Source organism: Cibotium barometz, chromosome 13 (assembly GCF_041138505.1).
Source record: "Cibotium barometz isolate CiBa-2024 chromosome 13, ASM4113850v1, whole genome shotgun sequence".
NCBI classification, from domain to species: domain Eukaryota; kingdom Viridiplantae; phylum Streptophyta; class Polypodiopsida; order Cyatheales; family Cibotiaceae; genus Cibotium; species Cibotium barometz.
In genome coordinates this window covers 5,519,103-5,536,607 of record NC_141058.1, presented here as the reverse complement: position 1 = coordinate 5,536,607, position 17,505 = coordinate 5,519,103, and the positions used below count along the sequence as shown (strand labels likewise).

The window sequence follows — 17,505 nt, the reverse complement described above, 5'->3', positions numbered from 1 at the left end:
AAGCTCTACGAGCAACTGCAAAGTTGCAGCTTATACACAGTGATCTTTGTGGTCCCATGCAGACGAAGTCATTAGGTGGTTGCTTCTATTTTGCAACATTTATTGATGACTTCTCTCGTATATGCTGGGTCTATCCTTTGACACAGAAATCACAGGTATATGATGCATTTTTGGCCTTTGTAGCACTTGCTGAGACCGAGTCAGGATGCAAGGTCAAGACTCCGTTCTGACCGAGGGGGGGAATATATGTCACACATGCTGAATTCCTTTCTTGGCAGTAGAGGTATAAAACATCAGTATACTACTCCTTATACTCCACAGCAGAATGGGGTTGCAGAAAGGAAGAATCGGTCACTCATGGAGATGGCCAGATGTATGCTAAAGGCAAAAAGGCTACCACATATCTTTTGGGTGGAAGCTGTCATGTGTGCTTGTCATATTTTGAATCGATGTCCCACAAAGGCATTGGTTTCCATTACTCCTTTTGAGGCTTGGCATGGCCGTAAGCCTTCTGTATCACATTTTCGTATCTTTGGGTGTCTTGCATATGCACACATACCCAAAGAGTTGAGGAGGAAGTTGGATGATAAAGCCACAAAATGCATTTTTGTTGGGTATAGCGTGAGAGCAAGGGCTACCGGTTATATGACCCACTATCCAGGAAGATATTCACTAGTCGGGATGTGTTTTTTGATGAAAAATCAGAAATATCCATGGCTGGTTATGATGCAAATCAGGCTGAAAATGATGTGTTTGAAGGTCTACTACCTATGGAGTTTCATTCCACGTTGGTGATCCAACTCATGAGGGTACAGGACAGCCAGCAAATGATGAAGGTGGTGCAGAAATTCACCCAAATATCCGGAAATGAACAACGGAGGGCTTCTCACCATGGAAAGCCTCATATGGAGTTTTGTTGGGAAGAGCAGCAGTAGGAGACCTGTTTTGAATGGAGACAGTAGTGGAAGCCGCCTCAGCCCAGAAACGTCGAGGTAATGAAGAATGCTCAAGCATAGCACGGGCCATTTCCATAATGGTTCTATTCTTCCTCTTGGAAACTCCATTCTGTGATGGAGTATATGATGTAGTAAGCTGTCTCAGAATGCCATGTGTCTTGCAGTATTGCTGAAACTCCTGGGATGTAAACTCACCCCCTCCATCGGTCCTGAGAGCCTTGACCGAGTGACCGGTCTCTTTTCCACCTCAGCTTTCCAATCACAGAAGTGATGAAAAGTCTCATCCTTGGTCTTCAGAAAGAAAACCCAAGTATATCTGGTAAAATCATCCACCATCACGAGCATGTACAACGCCTTACCCAAAGACGCGGTACTCATAGGACCACATAAGTCTGCTGCATGAATGAGAGCAAGTGATGTCGAAGATCTGTGTGTCGCCTCCTTCGGAAAGGCGGCTCGGTGTTGCTTCCCCTGCAAACAAGAGGAACAAGCAGAAGACGGAGCCTTGATGGTCGATAATCCGTGAACCAACCCATCCTTCGAAGCTTGCTGCAGAAGCTGATAGCTCAAATGGCCAAACCGAGCATGCCAAAGAGCAGAAGAAGCACTAGAAGAAAGCAGAGCGGTCAACTTGTAGAGACCACTATCTTGGACTCCCTGAGCCAAGATGCTACCAGTCGCCTTATCACGAATGGTAATCTCATAACGAGAAAAGATCACCTCCGCACCCTGAGCTGTAAGAGCACTCACTGACAAAAGGTTAAAAGCTAAATCTGGAATATACAGAACGTCAGAGAAGTACCTCTTGTCCTCGTCAGAACGGAAGATGGGGATAGTGCCATGACCATGCACTGGCACAGAAGAAGAATCACCCAGAGTGATCTCGCCTGATCTGGCAGTGAAGTCCTTGAACCAATCTCGATGGGGTGTCATATGAGCAGTAGCACCGCTATCAACAATCCAAGACCGTGATTGAGACGTCACAAGAGCAAGTATACGCCGAGTACCTGCTAAGAGAAGAATGCCATCATCCTTCTTGGGTTGAGACACCGCCGTTGAGGAAGAGTTCTTTGCTGCTTCATCACGCTTCTTCTTGTGACATTGGGGTGATTTATGACCCTTCTTGCCACAATAATGACATTCAATGTCCTTATTCTTTGAAGATTTGTTGTCTTTATCCTTGTCGGAATCTTTGGAGTTCTTGTCAGAACCCCCTTTTCCTTTCTTTTGTTGAGTCTTCCCTTTATCTCGTGCTGCCAAAGCTCCATCAGGGCCACCAGAAGTGCCAGTCCGCTCCTCAAAGCGAGACTCAATTTGCATAACAGAGGGGAGAACTTCCTCCCAAGTAACTAGAATAGGACGAGGAGAAGAAACCAGAGACTGAAAGTATGCATCAAACCTCTCTGGAAGTTTGGAGGGCAGCCGAATAGCCATATCCTCTGTGGAGATGTCCTTGCCACAAACAACAAGCTCGTCCTGGAGATCTTTCATCTTCGAGATGAAAGCAGATAAAGATGGAAACGCAGAAACTGATAAGTTCGTAAGTTGCTTTTCCAACGCCAAAATCCGACTCAGAGACTTAATCTCATAGAGATCTGCAAAAGCCTTCCAAACTTCATGTGCAGCATCTCCTGTACGCACGAGAGAGAACAACATCTTGACAGCTCAACATCAAGAAGGAGAAAACGCGTCGACTGCCAAATACCAATCTGTGCCTGAGTCGCACCACCGGAAGCAAGGGTGGGAGGGGTGGCATTGGTTGGTGTTACAAGCCAATCCCAGAGATCCACGCCACGCAAGGCCGATTTCACCTTCACCTTCCATAGGGTGTAGTTGGAACCATCCAACTTGGTAGACTCAGCAAACATATGAAGAGAAGTCGGTGCAGCCATCACAAAAGCTTGGGCTCAATCTCAAAAAATGCACAAACTCTGAAGAAGTGTCCTCCACAGGTACCAAGAGTGCCACCAAAGCCTGCAACACCACAAGCCCCCTCTGCAAAGGGGAAAGGGCCACTGGAGAGGAAAACGCAGCACAGAAGGCTGCTGTCCTGTAGAAAACAGGCCGCCTATTGTCCAATCTCCAAGTGGGAAAAATGCTGATCAGAAACGGTAGATGGCTGCAGTTGGAGAAGCCAAAACTGGAGGAGAAGAGACCAGAAGTTTCTGTCCAGAAAAGGCAGCAGCAAGGGCTGTGGATCTGGGAGAAAAACGCAGAGGAGAAGGTGCTGAAAACAGGGCTGAATCTGGGGCAGCAAAGTGGTTGATAAACTGGGAGCGATGATACCATGAAAGAGTGCACAGAGTGGAAGCAGAGTGGCACTAGAATGTGCTGAACAGAGAGTGCAAGAGAGAGAGAGAGAAAGAAAGAAAGAAAGATATGTTAACGTCTACGAGAGGCCAAAGTCGGCCTATGAGACAAAAAATACAACTGTGTTCTTCCGGTCATCGAAAGAAAAGGAAAAGAAAGAAAAGAAAAAGTGTGCATATGTCTGGATACAACTGTGAATCATCATGGATCGGTGGAGCCCATATACAAACAATATAAAGGGGAGTGGGGAAATGAAATGATATATTAACGTCCTCAAAAGGCCAAAATGACCTATGAGACCAAAAAAGTTACAACAATTGGTGGATCTGATACAATGTGTGTGTGAGAAAAGCTAAAACAACTAAACAACAACCTGAAACTGAACTATGCTGAATATACTGAAGCAAAACAGTCCCAAGCAAGAGACACAAATAGTCTCATAAGTGAGGGAGCAAAATATGTACAAGACTGAATGAGAAAAGAGAGGCCAGCACCCAGTATTTATAGTAAGGGAATGCTGGCCGACTGGAGCTGATAAACAGGCCGACTGGTAAATGCCAGAAAGGCTCGGAAAAATCCCAGAAAAATAGTAAAAAAGGGGTGGCCAGCCCACAAGCAAGGGCCATGCAAAAGGGACCAAATGGGCACCATAAAAGAGCTCTGAGTTTCTGTCAAACCTTCGGAGATGCAAGGCAGACTCTAATGAAGCCTAGCACTAAGGGAGGTAGTAAATAGAAAGAATTAGTACAACAAATAATTAGTTGATAGGGAAAATGCACCGCTAAAGATAGAAAGAATTAGCACAAAATCAATTGGCCGCAACTCGGACGAAAACTTCACGATGTGAAATCTGCATGTCTACTAATACGACTGAATTCATAGTTGTTTCTCGTACCGGTACGAATGGGTTCATACGGTACGGTTCGTATGGTACAATACCGTACGATATACGGTACGAGTTTTTTTTCCCTCCCCAAAAAATTATTTTTCCTTGAATTTTTTTTTTCCAAATGCTTAAAAAAAATATAGAAACCCTGCTTTACGAAGATCCCAAATGCTCGCAATACTTCGCAACTTTTGTGTCCACTCAGTATTCCATATGGGGTTGTTGAGAGACCTAAAAAATCTGGCAAGGTAGACTGGTAGTGTACACTTGATTGGTAGGATGAGAGAATCTTGCTACATCACTTGGGGATCCCTGGTATAGGTAGGCTAGATAATTAGATTCTCGAGTTATGTACGAGGGAGAAGATTTGGACATGGCCATTTTGATCTAGAGAGGAGTCCCTAAACTTAGCACCCTAGATGCACTCCTCGTATTTGTGCAAGGACGGTCCCTTAGTCATAAACGCTACACTGGGAGACCTTTGGTATTGCATTACCCATCCAGGTTCTTTTTTGGAGACAATCGGGACAACCGGGAGGAGTCCCTAAACTTAGCACCCTAGGTGCACTCCTCGTATTTGTGCAAGGACGGTCCCTTAGTCATAAACGCTACACTGGGAGACCTTTGGTATTGCATTACCCATCCAGGTTCTTTTTTGGAGACAATCGGGAGATTCAACCGGGAGAGACACACTGGGAGACCTTTGGTATTGCATTACCCATTTTGATCTAGAGAGGAGTCCCTAAACTTAGCACCCTAGATGCACTCCTCGTATTTGTGCAAGGACGGTCCCTTAGTCATAAACGCTACACTGGGAGACCTTTGGTATTGCATTACCCATCCAGGTTCTTTTTTGGAGACAATCGGGAGATTCAACCGGGAGAGACACATATCCATGTTCTGGTTCCTCAAGCATTGTAGACTCCTCCCCTCCCAACCTTCCCTCACATTCAAGCTTGAAGCTCCTTAGGTTGTAAGTGTAAAAAATAAAAACCGTATTTTATCGTACGGTATCCGAAAATTTCATATCGTACCAAAAATTCCCGTACGGTATCGTTTTTTCGTACCGTGACAACCATGACTGAATTATATACCTAGATGAATCCAAGAACATTGCCAAATTCACCTTTTAGGAACGTGCATGTTATATACTCATGATAGTCAACCCACAAGACTATATAACTATCAACTCCATTACGCATAGTATGGACTAGATACTACGACATCCCCACTAATGTCATCAGTGTCCAATAGTGGGTGTAGAACTCTGTATCAAGATATGCTCTCACACATGCACTCCACACACACACACACACAGACACGCACATAAGAGCATATATTCACACAAAGCCCTTCGTATTGAGTTTCTGTCAAACCTCCGGAGATGCAGGGCAGACTCAACCATAATGAAGCCTAGCACTAAGGGAGGTAGCAAATAGAAAGAATAAGTAGTTGATAGGACAAATGCACCGCTAAAGATAGAAAGAATTAGCACAAAATCAATTGGCCGCAACTCGGACGAAAACTTCACAATGTGAAATCTGCATGTCTGCTAATACAGCTGAATTATATACCTAGATGAATCCAGGAACATTCGGAACGTGCATGTTATATACTCTGACCATAGTTGTTTCTCGTCTGAGTACGAACCCATTCGTACCGTACGGTACGAGCTAAAAAAAAATATAGAAATCGTGCTTTAAGAAGATCCTAAATGCCCGCAATACTTTGTAACTTTCGTGTCCACTCAGTATTCCATATGGGGTTGCAGAGAGACGTAAAAAATTTGACAAGGTAGACTGGTAGTGTACACTTGATTGGTAGGATATGAGAATCTTGCTACATCACTTGGAGATCCCTGGTACAGGTAGGCTAGACAGTTAGATCCTCAAGTTATGTACGAGGGAGAAGATTTGGACATGGCCATTTTGATCTAGAGAGGAGTCCCCAAACCTATCACCCTAGATACACTGCTCGTATTTGTGCAAGGACGGTCCCTTAGTCATAAACGCTACATTGGGAGACGTTTGGTATTGCATTACCGGTTCTTTTTTGGAGACAATTGGGACATCCAACTTGGAGAGACACATCTCCATGTTCTTGTTCCTGAAGCACTGTAGACTCCTCCCTCCCCAACCTTCTCTCACATTCAAGCTTGAAGCTCCATAGTTTGTAAGTGTTAAAAAAAAACCGTATTTTATCGTACGGTATCCGAAAATATCATATTGTACCAAAAATTGTATCGTATTTTCATACCGTGACAACTATGCCTCTGACAAGCAGCTGACGTGAATCCTTCTTAGCTGACACCCAGCTGACTACAAACTAATATGGAAGGTTGACGCTGACTTCGGTCCGAAATATGTCCTCCAGGCTCTTTAATTGTCCTCCAGCTTTAGCTTACCTCAAACCCTCAACCCTAGAACCACACTGAACACTCACTTGATGCTTTGCGGACCTTTTGCTGACATCTGTCCATCCGAACTTGTTAGATTTAGATTTTGTTGACAGACAGATCCAACCAACTCAATTGTCAGAATTAAATCAGAAACTTCCTCTTTCTTGTCCACCGACTCTCCCTGACCCTTAGGTTGCTCAAACGTCAAAGAGGTATCGCATCAAAAACTCTTTGCTGATTGCAGCTGACACTTATCTGAGTGGTCTGATTGAACTGATTTCTGATAGCTGACTCAACTAGATCATACTTTCTTAGCTTTGTCTCCTAAACACTCAAACCACACAAGAATTCCCCCCTAAAGACATTCAGCTGATTACAATCAACTCGCAGAGCAGCTGACTCTGAATGATCAATCAGCCCACAAACCCGACTGTCTGAGTGCTAACTTCTGTCAGTCTCTTGAGTGTCAAACTTGATTCAAATCTACTTCCCTTGAATCCAAAAAGATTATAACAACCCTTCTATCTCACCAGTTGATCCCCCTAGATGCACAACTGATTGTAACTAACATCTCTCTGATCCTTTCCGATGTAGAATCCTCTTAACTGAAGATAATTGATTCAGCTATGAGTCAGCTCTGACTATCAGACATACATGCACAGTTGTTCTATCTCAACAAATTCAATCAAAATAACACAAACAAAGCTCTGTATCATAAAATCTCATCAATCACAACACAGATTCAAGCTTTGAACTCTCAATCTTCTTTACCAAAACAAAGACAGACCTTGTCTCAACACCCTTGAGACATGAGTTTCAGACATAACAGGAGAAAACACTAAAACTTGGGGATCCTTCATAGGCAGATCCCTGCGACTATTCAAACTGCAATGAATCTACAATCACAAACTGTAGGTCTTTCCCAAATAGACGCAAATCAGCACTTAGTTGACTGACAACAACTACAATTGAACAATTTCGACTAAGTCATGTCTCTAACAGATTCGCCACACAGAAATCATAGGGAAACCATGGTCGACCTCCTATCTGATTCTTTGGTCCGCGGCACATTCTCTGCTCTGGCTTAACCAATTTCACCTCTGTAGCAATGAATTTCACTTTTGCAATCTTCGAAAACTGGAAGACCTTCTGTTTGTAGGTAGTCTCTTCACTGTAGTCACTTTACACACTCTCCTCACTCACTCTTCACTATCTTGCTTCTCTCTTCTATGCTCTCTGTACTCTCTTTTTGAAAATCTTCTCCTTTCTCCTTCATAGGCCCGTCGCCACCTTGCCTTTTTCCAGAAATTTGTGTTGCCCGGTTTCCTTGTTCTCTCATACACCTTCTATTTTCGTTTTTTTGCACCTGCGCTTATCCACTTGGCCACCATGCTGTCTCTGCCACCTAGGATTCCTTTCACACCACTCTACATACATTACATGTTCCCATACACCATGTTTGATTTTAGTTCTAGACTCCTCTCACAACGTTTAACAAGATGATGTCTTGGGTATTTGTGGAGCTTATAAAAAGTGTGTGTTCATCTTTTCAGTTAACATACTCAGCTTTTCTGCTACTGCAGAGTAGCATGAGCAGGATGTTGAAAAAGTCTTGCAAATTTTGGGAGACAATGTGCTCTACATCAATACAAAAAAGAGAAAATTTGGAGTAGAAAGTCATTTTTTGGGTTATGTTATCAAGGCGGATGGGATAAGTCTCGACCTTGATAAGGTAAGGGCAATCCTCGAATGGGATGTTCCCAAAAATGCTTAGGAGATCCACTCTTTTATAGGTCTCTACCTTGCATCGAGTTCACATATAGAGACAAATTTTCTGACCTTGCAGCACCTCTTATAGATCTGCTCAAGGGGGTGAACACACGTCGACACAGAGTATCCGTTGGGGGCAAGGTACTTGAGGCAACTTTCTTCATTGCATGGAATGCCTCATTTCGCGGTGACACTATACATCGATGACCTCCGACGAGAGAGTCATGGGCATCATGAAGAAGTGTCTGTCGATTTTCCCTAAGTATGCGTAGCCTGTTCTTGTAAAATAACCAGCCATCAGGGATGGTATAGTGACCCGGTTTTGACTGCATGGCCAATCTATACTAAGTCCCAAATTCCAAAGCATCCTCATACTTAGCAGCATCAGCAACATGGTTATTTGAGCCAAGAATGTATTCTATCATACCACCAAACCGTTGGAAGATCTAACTCCATCTGGCTTGTCTGTCACTCCATTTGGCACTAGGCATGATTTGCAACCATTTAAGTGCCTGGTGATCTGTCTTAATTGTGAAATATCTCCCAAAAAGAAAATGTTTCTAATGCTTAAAACTTGACATTACACCCCATAACTTCTTGTCATACAACAAAATAGTTCTTTCCTGCATCATTTAATTTCCGGCTATAATAAGCCACTGGGTGCCCTTCCTGCTAGAGGACAGCTCCTATGGCTAAATTGTTGGCATATGTAATCACCTTGAAAGGATCATCCCATGAAGCCAATTTCAGAACCGAAGACTTTCTTGGCTCAAATAACCATGTTGCTGATGCTGCTAAGTATGAGGATGCTTTGGAATTTGGGACTTAGTACAGATTGGCCATGCAGTCAAAACCGGGTCACTATACCATCCCTGATGGCTGGTTATTTTACAAGAACAGGCTACGCATACTTAGGGAAAATCGACAGACACTTCTTCATGATGCCCATGACTCTCTCGTCGGAGGTCATCGATGTATAGTGTCACCGCGAAACATTTCAGCCTTGAAACATTTCACCTTCTGACTGCTTCAGCGAGGATGCGGCAGTAGGACCTCATAGTACTACTCTGAAAAAGCTTATGATAGGTGGATTGGAGCTTTCTAGAGGGCATGATGAGCCGGATGGGGTTCCCCGTGGAGTGGATTCGTGGGGTTTCAGGACTACTCAGCCTCCCACAACTAGGTTCTCATTGAGGAAGTCCGTGGCAACAAATTCCCCTTTTTCCGCTTGGTACGGTAGGGCTGTCCTCTAGCACCTTACCTTTTCCTTTTTGTCGCCGAGGCCATGAGCAGTTTTCTCTCAGCCCAGGAGACTGGGCTTTAGGGATTACGTCTCCCCCTCCATACTCTCTCTTGTCTTCTCTCTCAAGTAAAGTGGAATTGCATAAACTCACGGGTATAAAGAAGGCTTTGTTGCACGCTATGATGATCAACCTATTGCATGCTACATATGCGTCCCCCCGCTAGCCCTTTGGAGGAGGTCCGGCCTTCCTCGTCTCCCCACCATCTTTCCCTTGACATCGGCTTCTCACTCTCATAACCTTCCCCATCCCCCTTCCCCTTCCCCTTCCCCTTTCCCGCCTCCCTCACCCCACCATCGTCTCCGCCTCCTGCACAACACCCCCCTCCCTTAGCCTCTTCATTGCCGCCGGCATCATGCAGCACCCGATCCATCACGCTAGAGTGGACTAGTGGTGAACCTCCTTGCAATGTAGGTACCCATAATCCTGGGTCACACAGAAGATGATGTGGAGAATGACGAAGCGATGTGCCTCTATCCCTTCCACCTCAATGGATCCGCAGTCCATCCTGCGGCCGGAGCTGTCAAGCTTTGTCATGGCCAGCGGCCATCACTGGCCAATGGTGTCAACCAAGCGAAGGTCACCGAAATGGTGAGAGAGGTCCATGGCCTGATCCCAGATGGCCGAGGCAACCAAGTTGTGGTCCCCATCGCGGCCAGGGGTGACATAGAGAGTGGTGAAGGATCACACAAATCCAGATAGGCCACTATCTCCGAGAAGGAACTGGACTACTCCTTTCAGTGCTTGCTGGTGGAGTCCACCAGATGTCCCATGATCCATGGGGTACCTCCAAGGGCTACAATTGGCGAAGCAGCAATGATTTCATCCACCACCAAGTCAGAGTAGTGCTGAACTAGTCGTCGGACCTGGGCATGCCCGAGCGGAGTGGGCCTATCTAGATGGGCGGATTCGTGCCCACTTGGAGCGTCTCCGTACTCGGAGAGACTGTGATTACTCGCCCTTCAATCCAGTTTCGAAATCCTCGTGAGGTGAGTGGGACTCAAGCCGAGTCCACAATCTCTCCTTTGAGACATGCAGCTACGCAGCATCATGGAACGCCTGTGCCTTTGGGGTGCCCAATGCCACAGGCAAAAGATTGTCCGAAAGGGGCTTTAGCGCACCTTAGTTGGCTGTGTCATCGTCATCCTACTCATACGAGAGAATCATCTCACAATGGGCCACATTAGCAGGTCACATTCGCCGCTGTGAGAAGACTCTCCGGGGGTGCAGCTACACTTTTTGGTCTCCGGCTATGGGTCCCCATGGGAACTAGAGCGGTCTGTCAGTAGCCAGCTTTAGGCCTTGGGCCCAACTTGGCCTGGTTGGACCGGTTCTTTGCTGATGAGTGGGCCTGTGACCATGGTGGCACAGTTTGGCAATTTAGCAGGCATCACCTTCTCTGATCATGCCCTGGTCATCCTCCACCTGGGTGATCCGTGGAGTCAGGGCTGCGAGCAGACCGCTCGCATTCTGGATTGCTTTATCTAGGGCTCAGAGATCTGTTAGAGCATTGAGGCATGGGAGGCTTATGCTTGCAGCCACGCATGCCCAAAAGCACCCAGTGAGCTTATCAAAATTGTGCAAGACGGGACTCAAATGGTTGACCTGAAGAGCTCTTTCTTGCAAGACAATATATTTTAACTCTGCTATCATTGTTTGAAAATATTTATTTTGTATGCCAAAAGAGTTTCGAAAAATCCAGGCAGGAATTGAACTCATCAAATGCAGGTTTCATGCTTTGTGGAGGGACTATTGTGAGAAAGCTGATATTAGAATGCAGAAGTTAATTCATCAAATGTATAGCTGAATCTTATAGGCTGTACATAAGACATTGACGTATGGGTGTAAAGATTCTTTGTATGCATATGCTTCTTTCAGTAATAAGTCAGTGTAGGTGAGTATGAAATGTGAGTTTTCTCTTTGGTGCAGTCAAAACGATTACCCATCAGTTCTTCAAAAGTGACTCAAGTAAGGCGACCAGGCTTCATGCACAGTTCTTGGATCGGTGAAATGCAGCAGGCTTCCGACAAGTCAATCATCATAAGCGAGATTCTAGATTCTCGAACAAAGCACTTAGTATCTGTGTCACAGATTGGTGATTATGTACTATCGAATGAGCTCGTGAGCATGGCTTTAGCTATGGTTGCTGAGGAGAAGCAAATCAACCGCGTTCTAGAGGAGCTTTTTGCAGAAGAGGTAAGCTAAGCATTGAGAAGGTTCAGACCAGTAGTTTCACATTGGTTTGAAGGTGCTGAATGAATGGTGTTTTGGCCCAGGGAAATGAGTTGTACATAAGGTCAGCAGAATTCTATCTCTATGACCAGGAGGAGCTCAGTTTCTTCGAGGTAATGATTCGTGCTCGGCAGAGACAGGAAACTGTGATTGGCTATCGCAGATCTTCTCAACAAAGGGCCATCATAAATCCTCCAAACAAGGCAGCTCTTCAGAAATGGTCCATAGCAGATGTTTTCATCGTCCTTGCATGGGATGAGTAGAAATTTTCAAATCATTTATGGAGGGTTGGGTGCAAATATCATCTGGTAGAAACCTTTCCAAATGAGGACACCAGAATTCAGCAATGTTTGCTTTTGTAGCTCACTTATCAGCCCCTATCAAGCCCTTCCTCTGCACTAGGCTTCATGCTTGTTTGTGGTCCCATACACATGTTGGATATGATTTCGGGACCTTAAGCAAGTCTACTGCGGTGATGATCATCGCTGTTCCAGTTTTTGGTATGAAAGTTGGCAATTGGCAGACATTTATAGCACCATCATAGCTTGGCAGGGATGAGGGATGTCATTGTATCGATTCTATGGAGATTTGGCATGCACTTATCGTAGGTCAAGGCAGTCATCTCTCTGCTTATTGTTAGCACTGTCTTGATTGATGCTCGAAAGGTCTCTCTTGTAAAGACTTTCTTTGGAGCATGGTGTGGCATTTCAACCTCGTCATTGGAGAAAGGCTATTTGTTTTGCTCTTTGTAAGTTGATTCATGCTTGTCTCATCTCAACAGTTCCACAAGGTCTTATTTATCTCGACAGTGTGAGCTGATTATTTTCTGCTTTGAGATTCATGCCTAGATGGATCAGCCTCAGCTGTTTTGATGCAATGCTGGAATTTAAAATAATGGCCAGGGTTGCCAATAGTGGCTTGTATAGCCCCACCCCAAAGTGGATCATGGGCTGCGAGAACATGTACTGACAGTGTGCCTAACATCACGTTTTCTGTGTAGTGAAAAGTGGTAGGCTGTCAGCGGGCACTCCCTTTTCGGGGGGATGTAGCCAAGCTACAAGCTACACCACGCGCACACACTACCCTACGGTGTCAAGGCTGGAACCCACGACCTCTTGGTTAGGGTGGGCCGTGATGAGCTGAGCCACTCAGGCAGGCTTTCGAAAAAGAAGAAGTGGTAGGCTGATTCTCTTTCTTTTTCCTCGCGTTTGTTCTGGTATATTTAGGTCATACAAGTTCTTCTGTTGTTTAAAGGGAGAATGGTGGGTTTTGGTTGGAGGAAACAAAACTTGATGATGACTGCAATATGAGCTGCATGCTCTAGTGTCACAGCAATGCAAGGGTGTCACAGTCCACCACCCTTACAGAAGTAGGACTAATGCATATCTGTTGCAGGCCAGAGTATTGGTGTGCAAGGAGTCTATGCCACAGAGCTGTGAAGTTGACCTAGGAATGCACATTCTTCCTAGCATTTGCGAATTTTATTAAGAACAAAACCAATCTTTTGGATCTTAATTACTAAAACATGAAATTGGAAGTTTGTGCTCAAGCGTGAGCAGTGTGTAAATTGATATAATCAAGCCAAACTTGGAACCTGTCAGCTCTTCGTTAGGCTTAAGTTGAGAAGTTTGAAGTATGGGGGGGCAGAGCCCTTCAAGATTTTGTGGGCTGGGATTTTTAGATGGGCTTTCTTGGGTGGATTGCAGTCTTGCCACTTTCTCCTTCACACTCACCTCCATGAAGAAGATTGACATGCCTCTTGTCCTGCATCACAGCCTTCTTGAGATAGAGTTACTCCACTCCTGCTAACCTCTGATGGCTTATGTTTTTGGTTAGGTGTTTGGGCTTAGGTTGTTATGTTTATAGTAAGTGGAGCAGCATGGAAATATTTGGTTTGTTGAGTGAAAGAAAATATGATTGCTTAGGCAGCGATGTAGTGTTTGGTTTCTCGTGTACATTTAAAATGTTATGTATGGAGATGTGAGAGTATGTCGACATGTTTATTGAGGCATGGCATGGCTAGCCTAGTCATTTGAATCACATACAAGGCTTTGTTGTTCAATCACATTGTATTTGGACATCACACAAGCCTTTCTTGATTGATTCATACACAAGGTCCTTGTGAAACATATTTTTTATTGCTTGTTAAGATGGAAGTAAACATGGTGTGATCCGTCTGGTGAAAAGCTACCACAATTGGTTCATGATCCAAGTACTCACAAGGCTCTATGAGAATGCCATTTGAGTGTGGATGATTCGTTCTAAATCTGGGACGTACTAGCAAATATTGAGTGACTTGTTTTCTTTCCTTGTATGGAAACACAACCGTGCCTTGAGCACGTCTCGAGCACTGAGAAGATGGGCTTGCATTGGCACAACCATTGTCTGTACAACTCAGTCATGGTTGACCATGCTTAAAGATGAAGGTTTGAGTGATATTTTTGGTTGATACAGCTCTTTGTTTCGTTCTTGCTCTTCTTGGTCACCTTGTTGAATGGTAACATTGATGTAAACCTAAGCATGCCATTTATTAATCATCCTTTTGAGAGCAATTGTTGGGAAAAAAGCCTCTCACAAGCCTTGCACATCATCAAGTCATTAACTTTATTAAATGACGTAAGATTGTATTTGAGAAATAATGATTTTGATTGGTCATCAATAAACAAGGATGCTATTAGAGGTACACTCTTGAGAGTGATTGTTAAGAACAAGGTGGATGCTTTGATTTATTGAATGTAGAAGAAGCCTCTCGCAATCCTTGTATACTAGCATATTAACGATCAGCCGTTGATGGAATAATTGTTTTGAGTCTAGCATGTTAAAGTATACTCATTTGGTGGGCACTCATATTGAGGTGTTCCCCTTGCCTTTTCGATGTTAATTGTTATTTAACAATGGTAATATTTAATGATCTATATATACATTGAAAAGTATGTTACTTATTTGTAATTCTTTATAATATTTATATAATACTACTATAAATTATTATAAAAGTATATCATATTAACACATGAAATAACACGGCTATAGTTCGAAACATTAATCTTGATTGCTTATCATTAAAAATTAGTTTTGATTGCTAATTAGTAAGAAAACAAGGATGCTATTAGAAGTGTATTTATTAGAATTTTGAGAGTAATTGTTAGAAATAAGGTGGATGTTCCAATTATTGAACTTACAGTCCTTGCACATCAACATGTTAACTGACAACAATTATTGAAAAGTTAATCGTTTTGACTACAAAGGCGCTTCTTCTGTGTAGGTGAGTAAAAAGGAAAAAAAAGTTATTGCATAAGGCATGGCAAGGAGGTAGCACAAGTCTCTTTTTTAAAATTAAAAAGGTACGGGAACGTGTCATTTTCTTATTAAACGAGTACTTCCATTCATGAAAGTGGAGGACAAAAAAATTACCAAAGAGTTGAATTAATTATGTGTTACAATGTTCTTATGTGTGAGCACTTGCTTTGAAATCATTTAGAAGTGTTCCCCTTGTCAGAATACGCAGCGGAGATGATGACCAAATCTAGAAACACTTGAGCAAGAACAGTGCAGAAAAACAGCACAAGAGAAGGAGAGAGATAGAGGCGTGTAACTCTGCTCTATATACACAAGATCCCAGAATGTACAAGATACAAGATACAAAAGTGGCAAGGGGTGTGGGGCCATTTTATATGGCCCCCAAGTAGCAGTCGGCCTGCTCCAAAGGCAGTCGACAGGAGCATGTCCACCACGACTAGTAATAAACAAGTCGGCCAGTATTGTGTACAGTCGGTTAGCACCATGAAAGTTTCCACACAGTTGGCCAGCATCAGTAAACACATACAAGTGCAGTCGGCCACATGCTACGATATCCTGCCACCTCAGGGTTGCCACCCAAGCCACAGAAGAATGGGAAAAAATATGGGGAGTGAGGAAAAATGAGAAAACACCTACAACGGGCGGGCACACCCACAACAGAGGCCTTGGTGTCTGGTAAAGATAGGAGATGACTTCTAACACCCCCTCTCAGCTCCTGGCTGTGAAACCAACCACAGGGAGCTGGAGTGCCGCCTGAGCAAAGCCTGAGATAGCGACTTTGTGAAGAGGTCCACCGTACTGTCGAACAGAACTCTAGCAAGATGTCATCAACAACGATCTTTTCACGAGCAAAGTGCCTCTGGATGACCGTGGATTCCTCCAGTGGAAGCCCAATCCTGCCATGCAACCTCTACAACCTCACCACCTCACAAGCAACACCACAAGTAGCCCGATACTCTGTCTCTGTCTCGACGGCGGCAAAAGATGATTGCCTCTTACTGCTCCTGGGCCTGAAGTAGATCTCCTCGTGTCTGGATCTCCTCCCCAATCTGAGTCACTCCACCCATGGAGTAGGACTCCATCCATCAATCCCCCTCCTGTGTAGTAAAAGAGTCCATGATCCTTCGCATGCTACAAAAACCACAAGATACGCAATCTTGCCTCCCAAAGAGTCATCTGTAAAAACCATGAGCTCCTCCCCAATCTGAGTCACTCCACCCATGGAGTAGGACTCCATCCATCAATCCCCCTCCTGTGTAGTAAAAGAGTCCATGATCCTTCGCATGCTACAAAAACCACAAGATACGCAATCTTGCCTCCCAAAGAGTCATCTGTAAAAACCATGAGCTCAACAGCCTCACCAGGAAGCGCCCGTCCAATCTGATATCCATCAACCAAATCAATGAACCATTCTGCTTCTGAGAGTCAAAGAGGCACCATACTGCTCACAAGGATCAACACACAGTGGGAAGCCAAGTCCTGGAAACCTGCTGAAGACCACGCAAGGCCTTTTGAAACCTGTAAACCACCCCCTCTGAATCCGGAACCACAAAGCTTGGAGAATGTGCAACAACGACCTCCTTCTGCAAGTAATCAACTGCCACTTGCTTGGCTTTCCAAGAGATCCCTGTGGAAAGAACATCCTCATCTACAGGAGTTTCTTTGTCCCGAATACTACGAGACATCAGAGCATAAGTTACCTGTAAAGTTTCCTCTGACTGCTGACGAACACAAGAACTACCACATCTGTACTGGAAAGTTCCTGCCAACTTCTGCCATCAACTGGCAAGCTATCCTCCATCTGGTCTCGGAAAGCCTGCACCTGCAGCGTATCCACACTTAAGTGCCCATTACCAGACTGCCACTCATCACAAAACCGAGGACCTGGGAGAGAGTGCTGAAAGTTTGTAAACTCCATTCTCCACTCCGCCTTCCCAAACTACGTGGCCGGTTGCCTTGTCCCAGAGAGCAACAAAATGCTCATCAAACTCCACCCATATGCGAGTCTTGCAAACTTGATGCACTGAGAACAGATGAAAACCAAGTGTGGGAACATACAACACCTGGGAGCAGGAATACTTCCCCCCTCTATCATTGGGAACTATCTCCAACTTGCCCTCACTGTGAACTGGGATAGTGGATGTATCCCCAGTAAGAATGTGACCAGAATACCTATAGAGATCCTGTAAATCTGAACGGGAAGGAGTCATGTGCTTGGGGAAGCACCACTGTCTAGAATCCACTCCTGAGTATCCGCACGGCGAGTCCTCCAATCTCCTCCCTGCCCGAAGAAAATAAAAAATCGGTGTCCATCACCTCCAGGTGCACAAATGCTGGAGTCTTCGATTGCTCTGC

The 17,505-nt window shown here is 44.5% G+C and overlaps 1 protein-coding gene and 1 long non-coding RNA gene across 2 annotated transcripts in view; both read left to right on the top strand.

The window, feature by feature from the left end:
* Window positions 1–12,657, top strand: part of LOC147632304 (putative ion channel POLLUX) — an 86,269-nt gene extending 73,612 nt beyond the window's left edge. Inside the window, exons 11-12 of the mRNA XM_086807120.1 lie at window positions 11,551–11,817; window positions 11,898–12,657. Coding sequence (XP_086663246.1) covers window positions 11,551–11,817; window positions 11,898–12,116 — 486 coding nt within the window. The 3' untranslated portion in view covers window positions 12,117–12,657. The remainder of the gene's footprint in view (window positions 1–11,550; window positions 11,818–11,897) is intronic.
* Window positions 12,658–12,893: 236 nt separating this feature from the next.
* LOC147632303 (uncharacterized) lies at window positions 12,894–13,399 on the top strand. Its single transcript, XR_015267186.1, has 2 exons — window positions 12,894–13,030; window positions 13,249–13,399. It is a non-coding gene; the product is annotated as an uncharacterized LOC147632303 (long non-coding RNA).
* The last annotated feature ends 4,106 nt before the right edge of the window (window positions 13,400–17,505 follow it).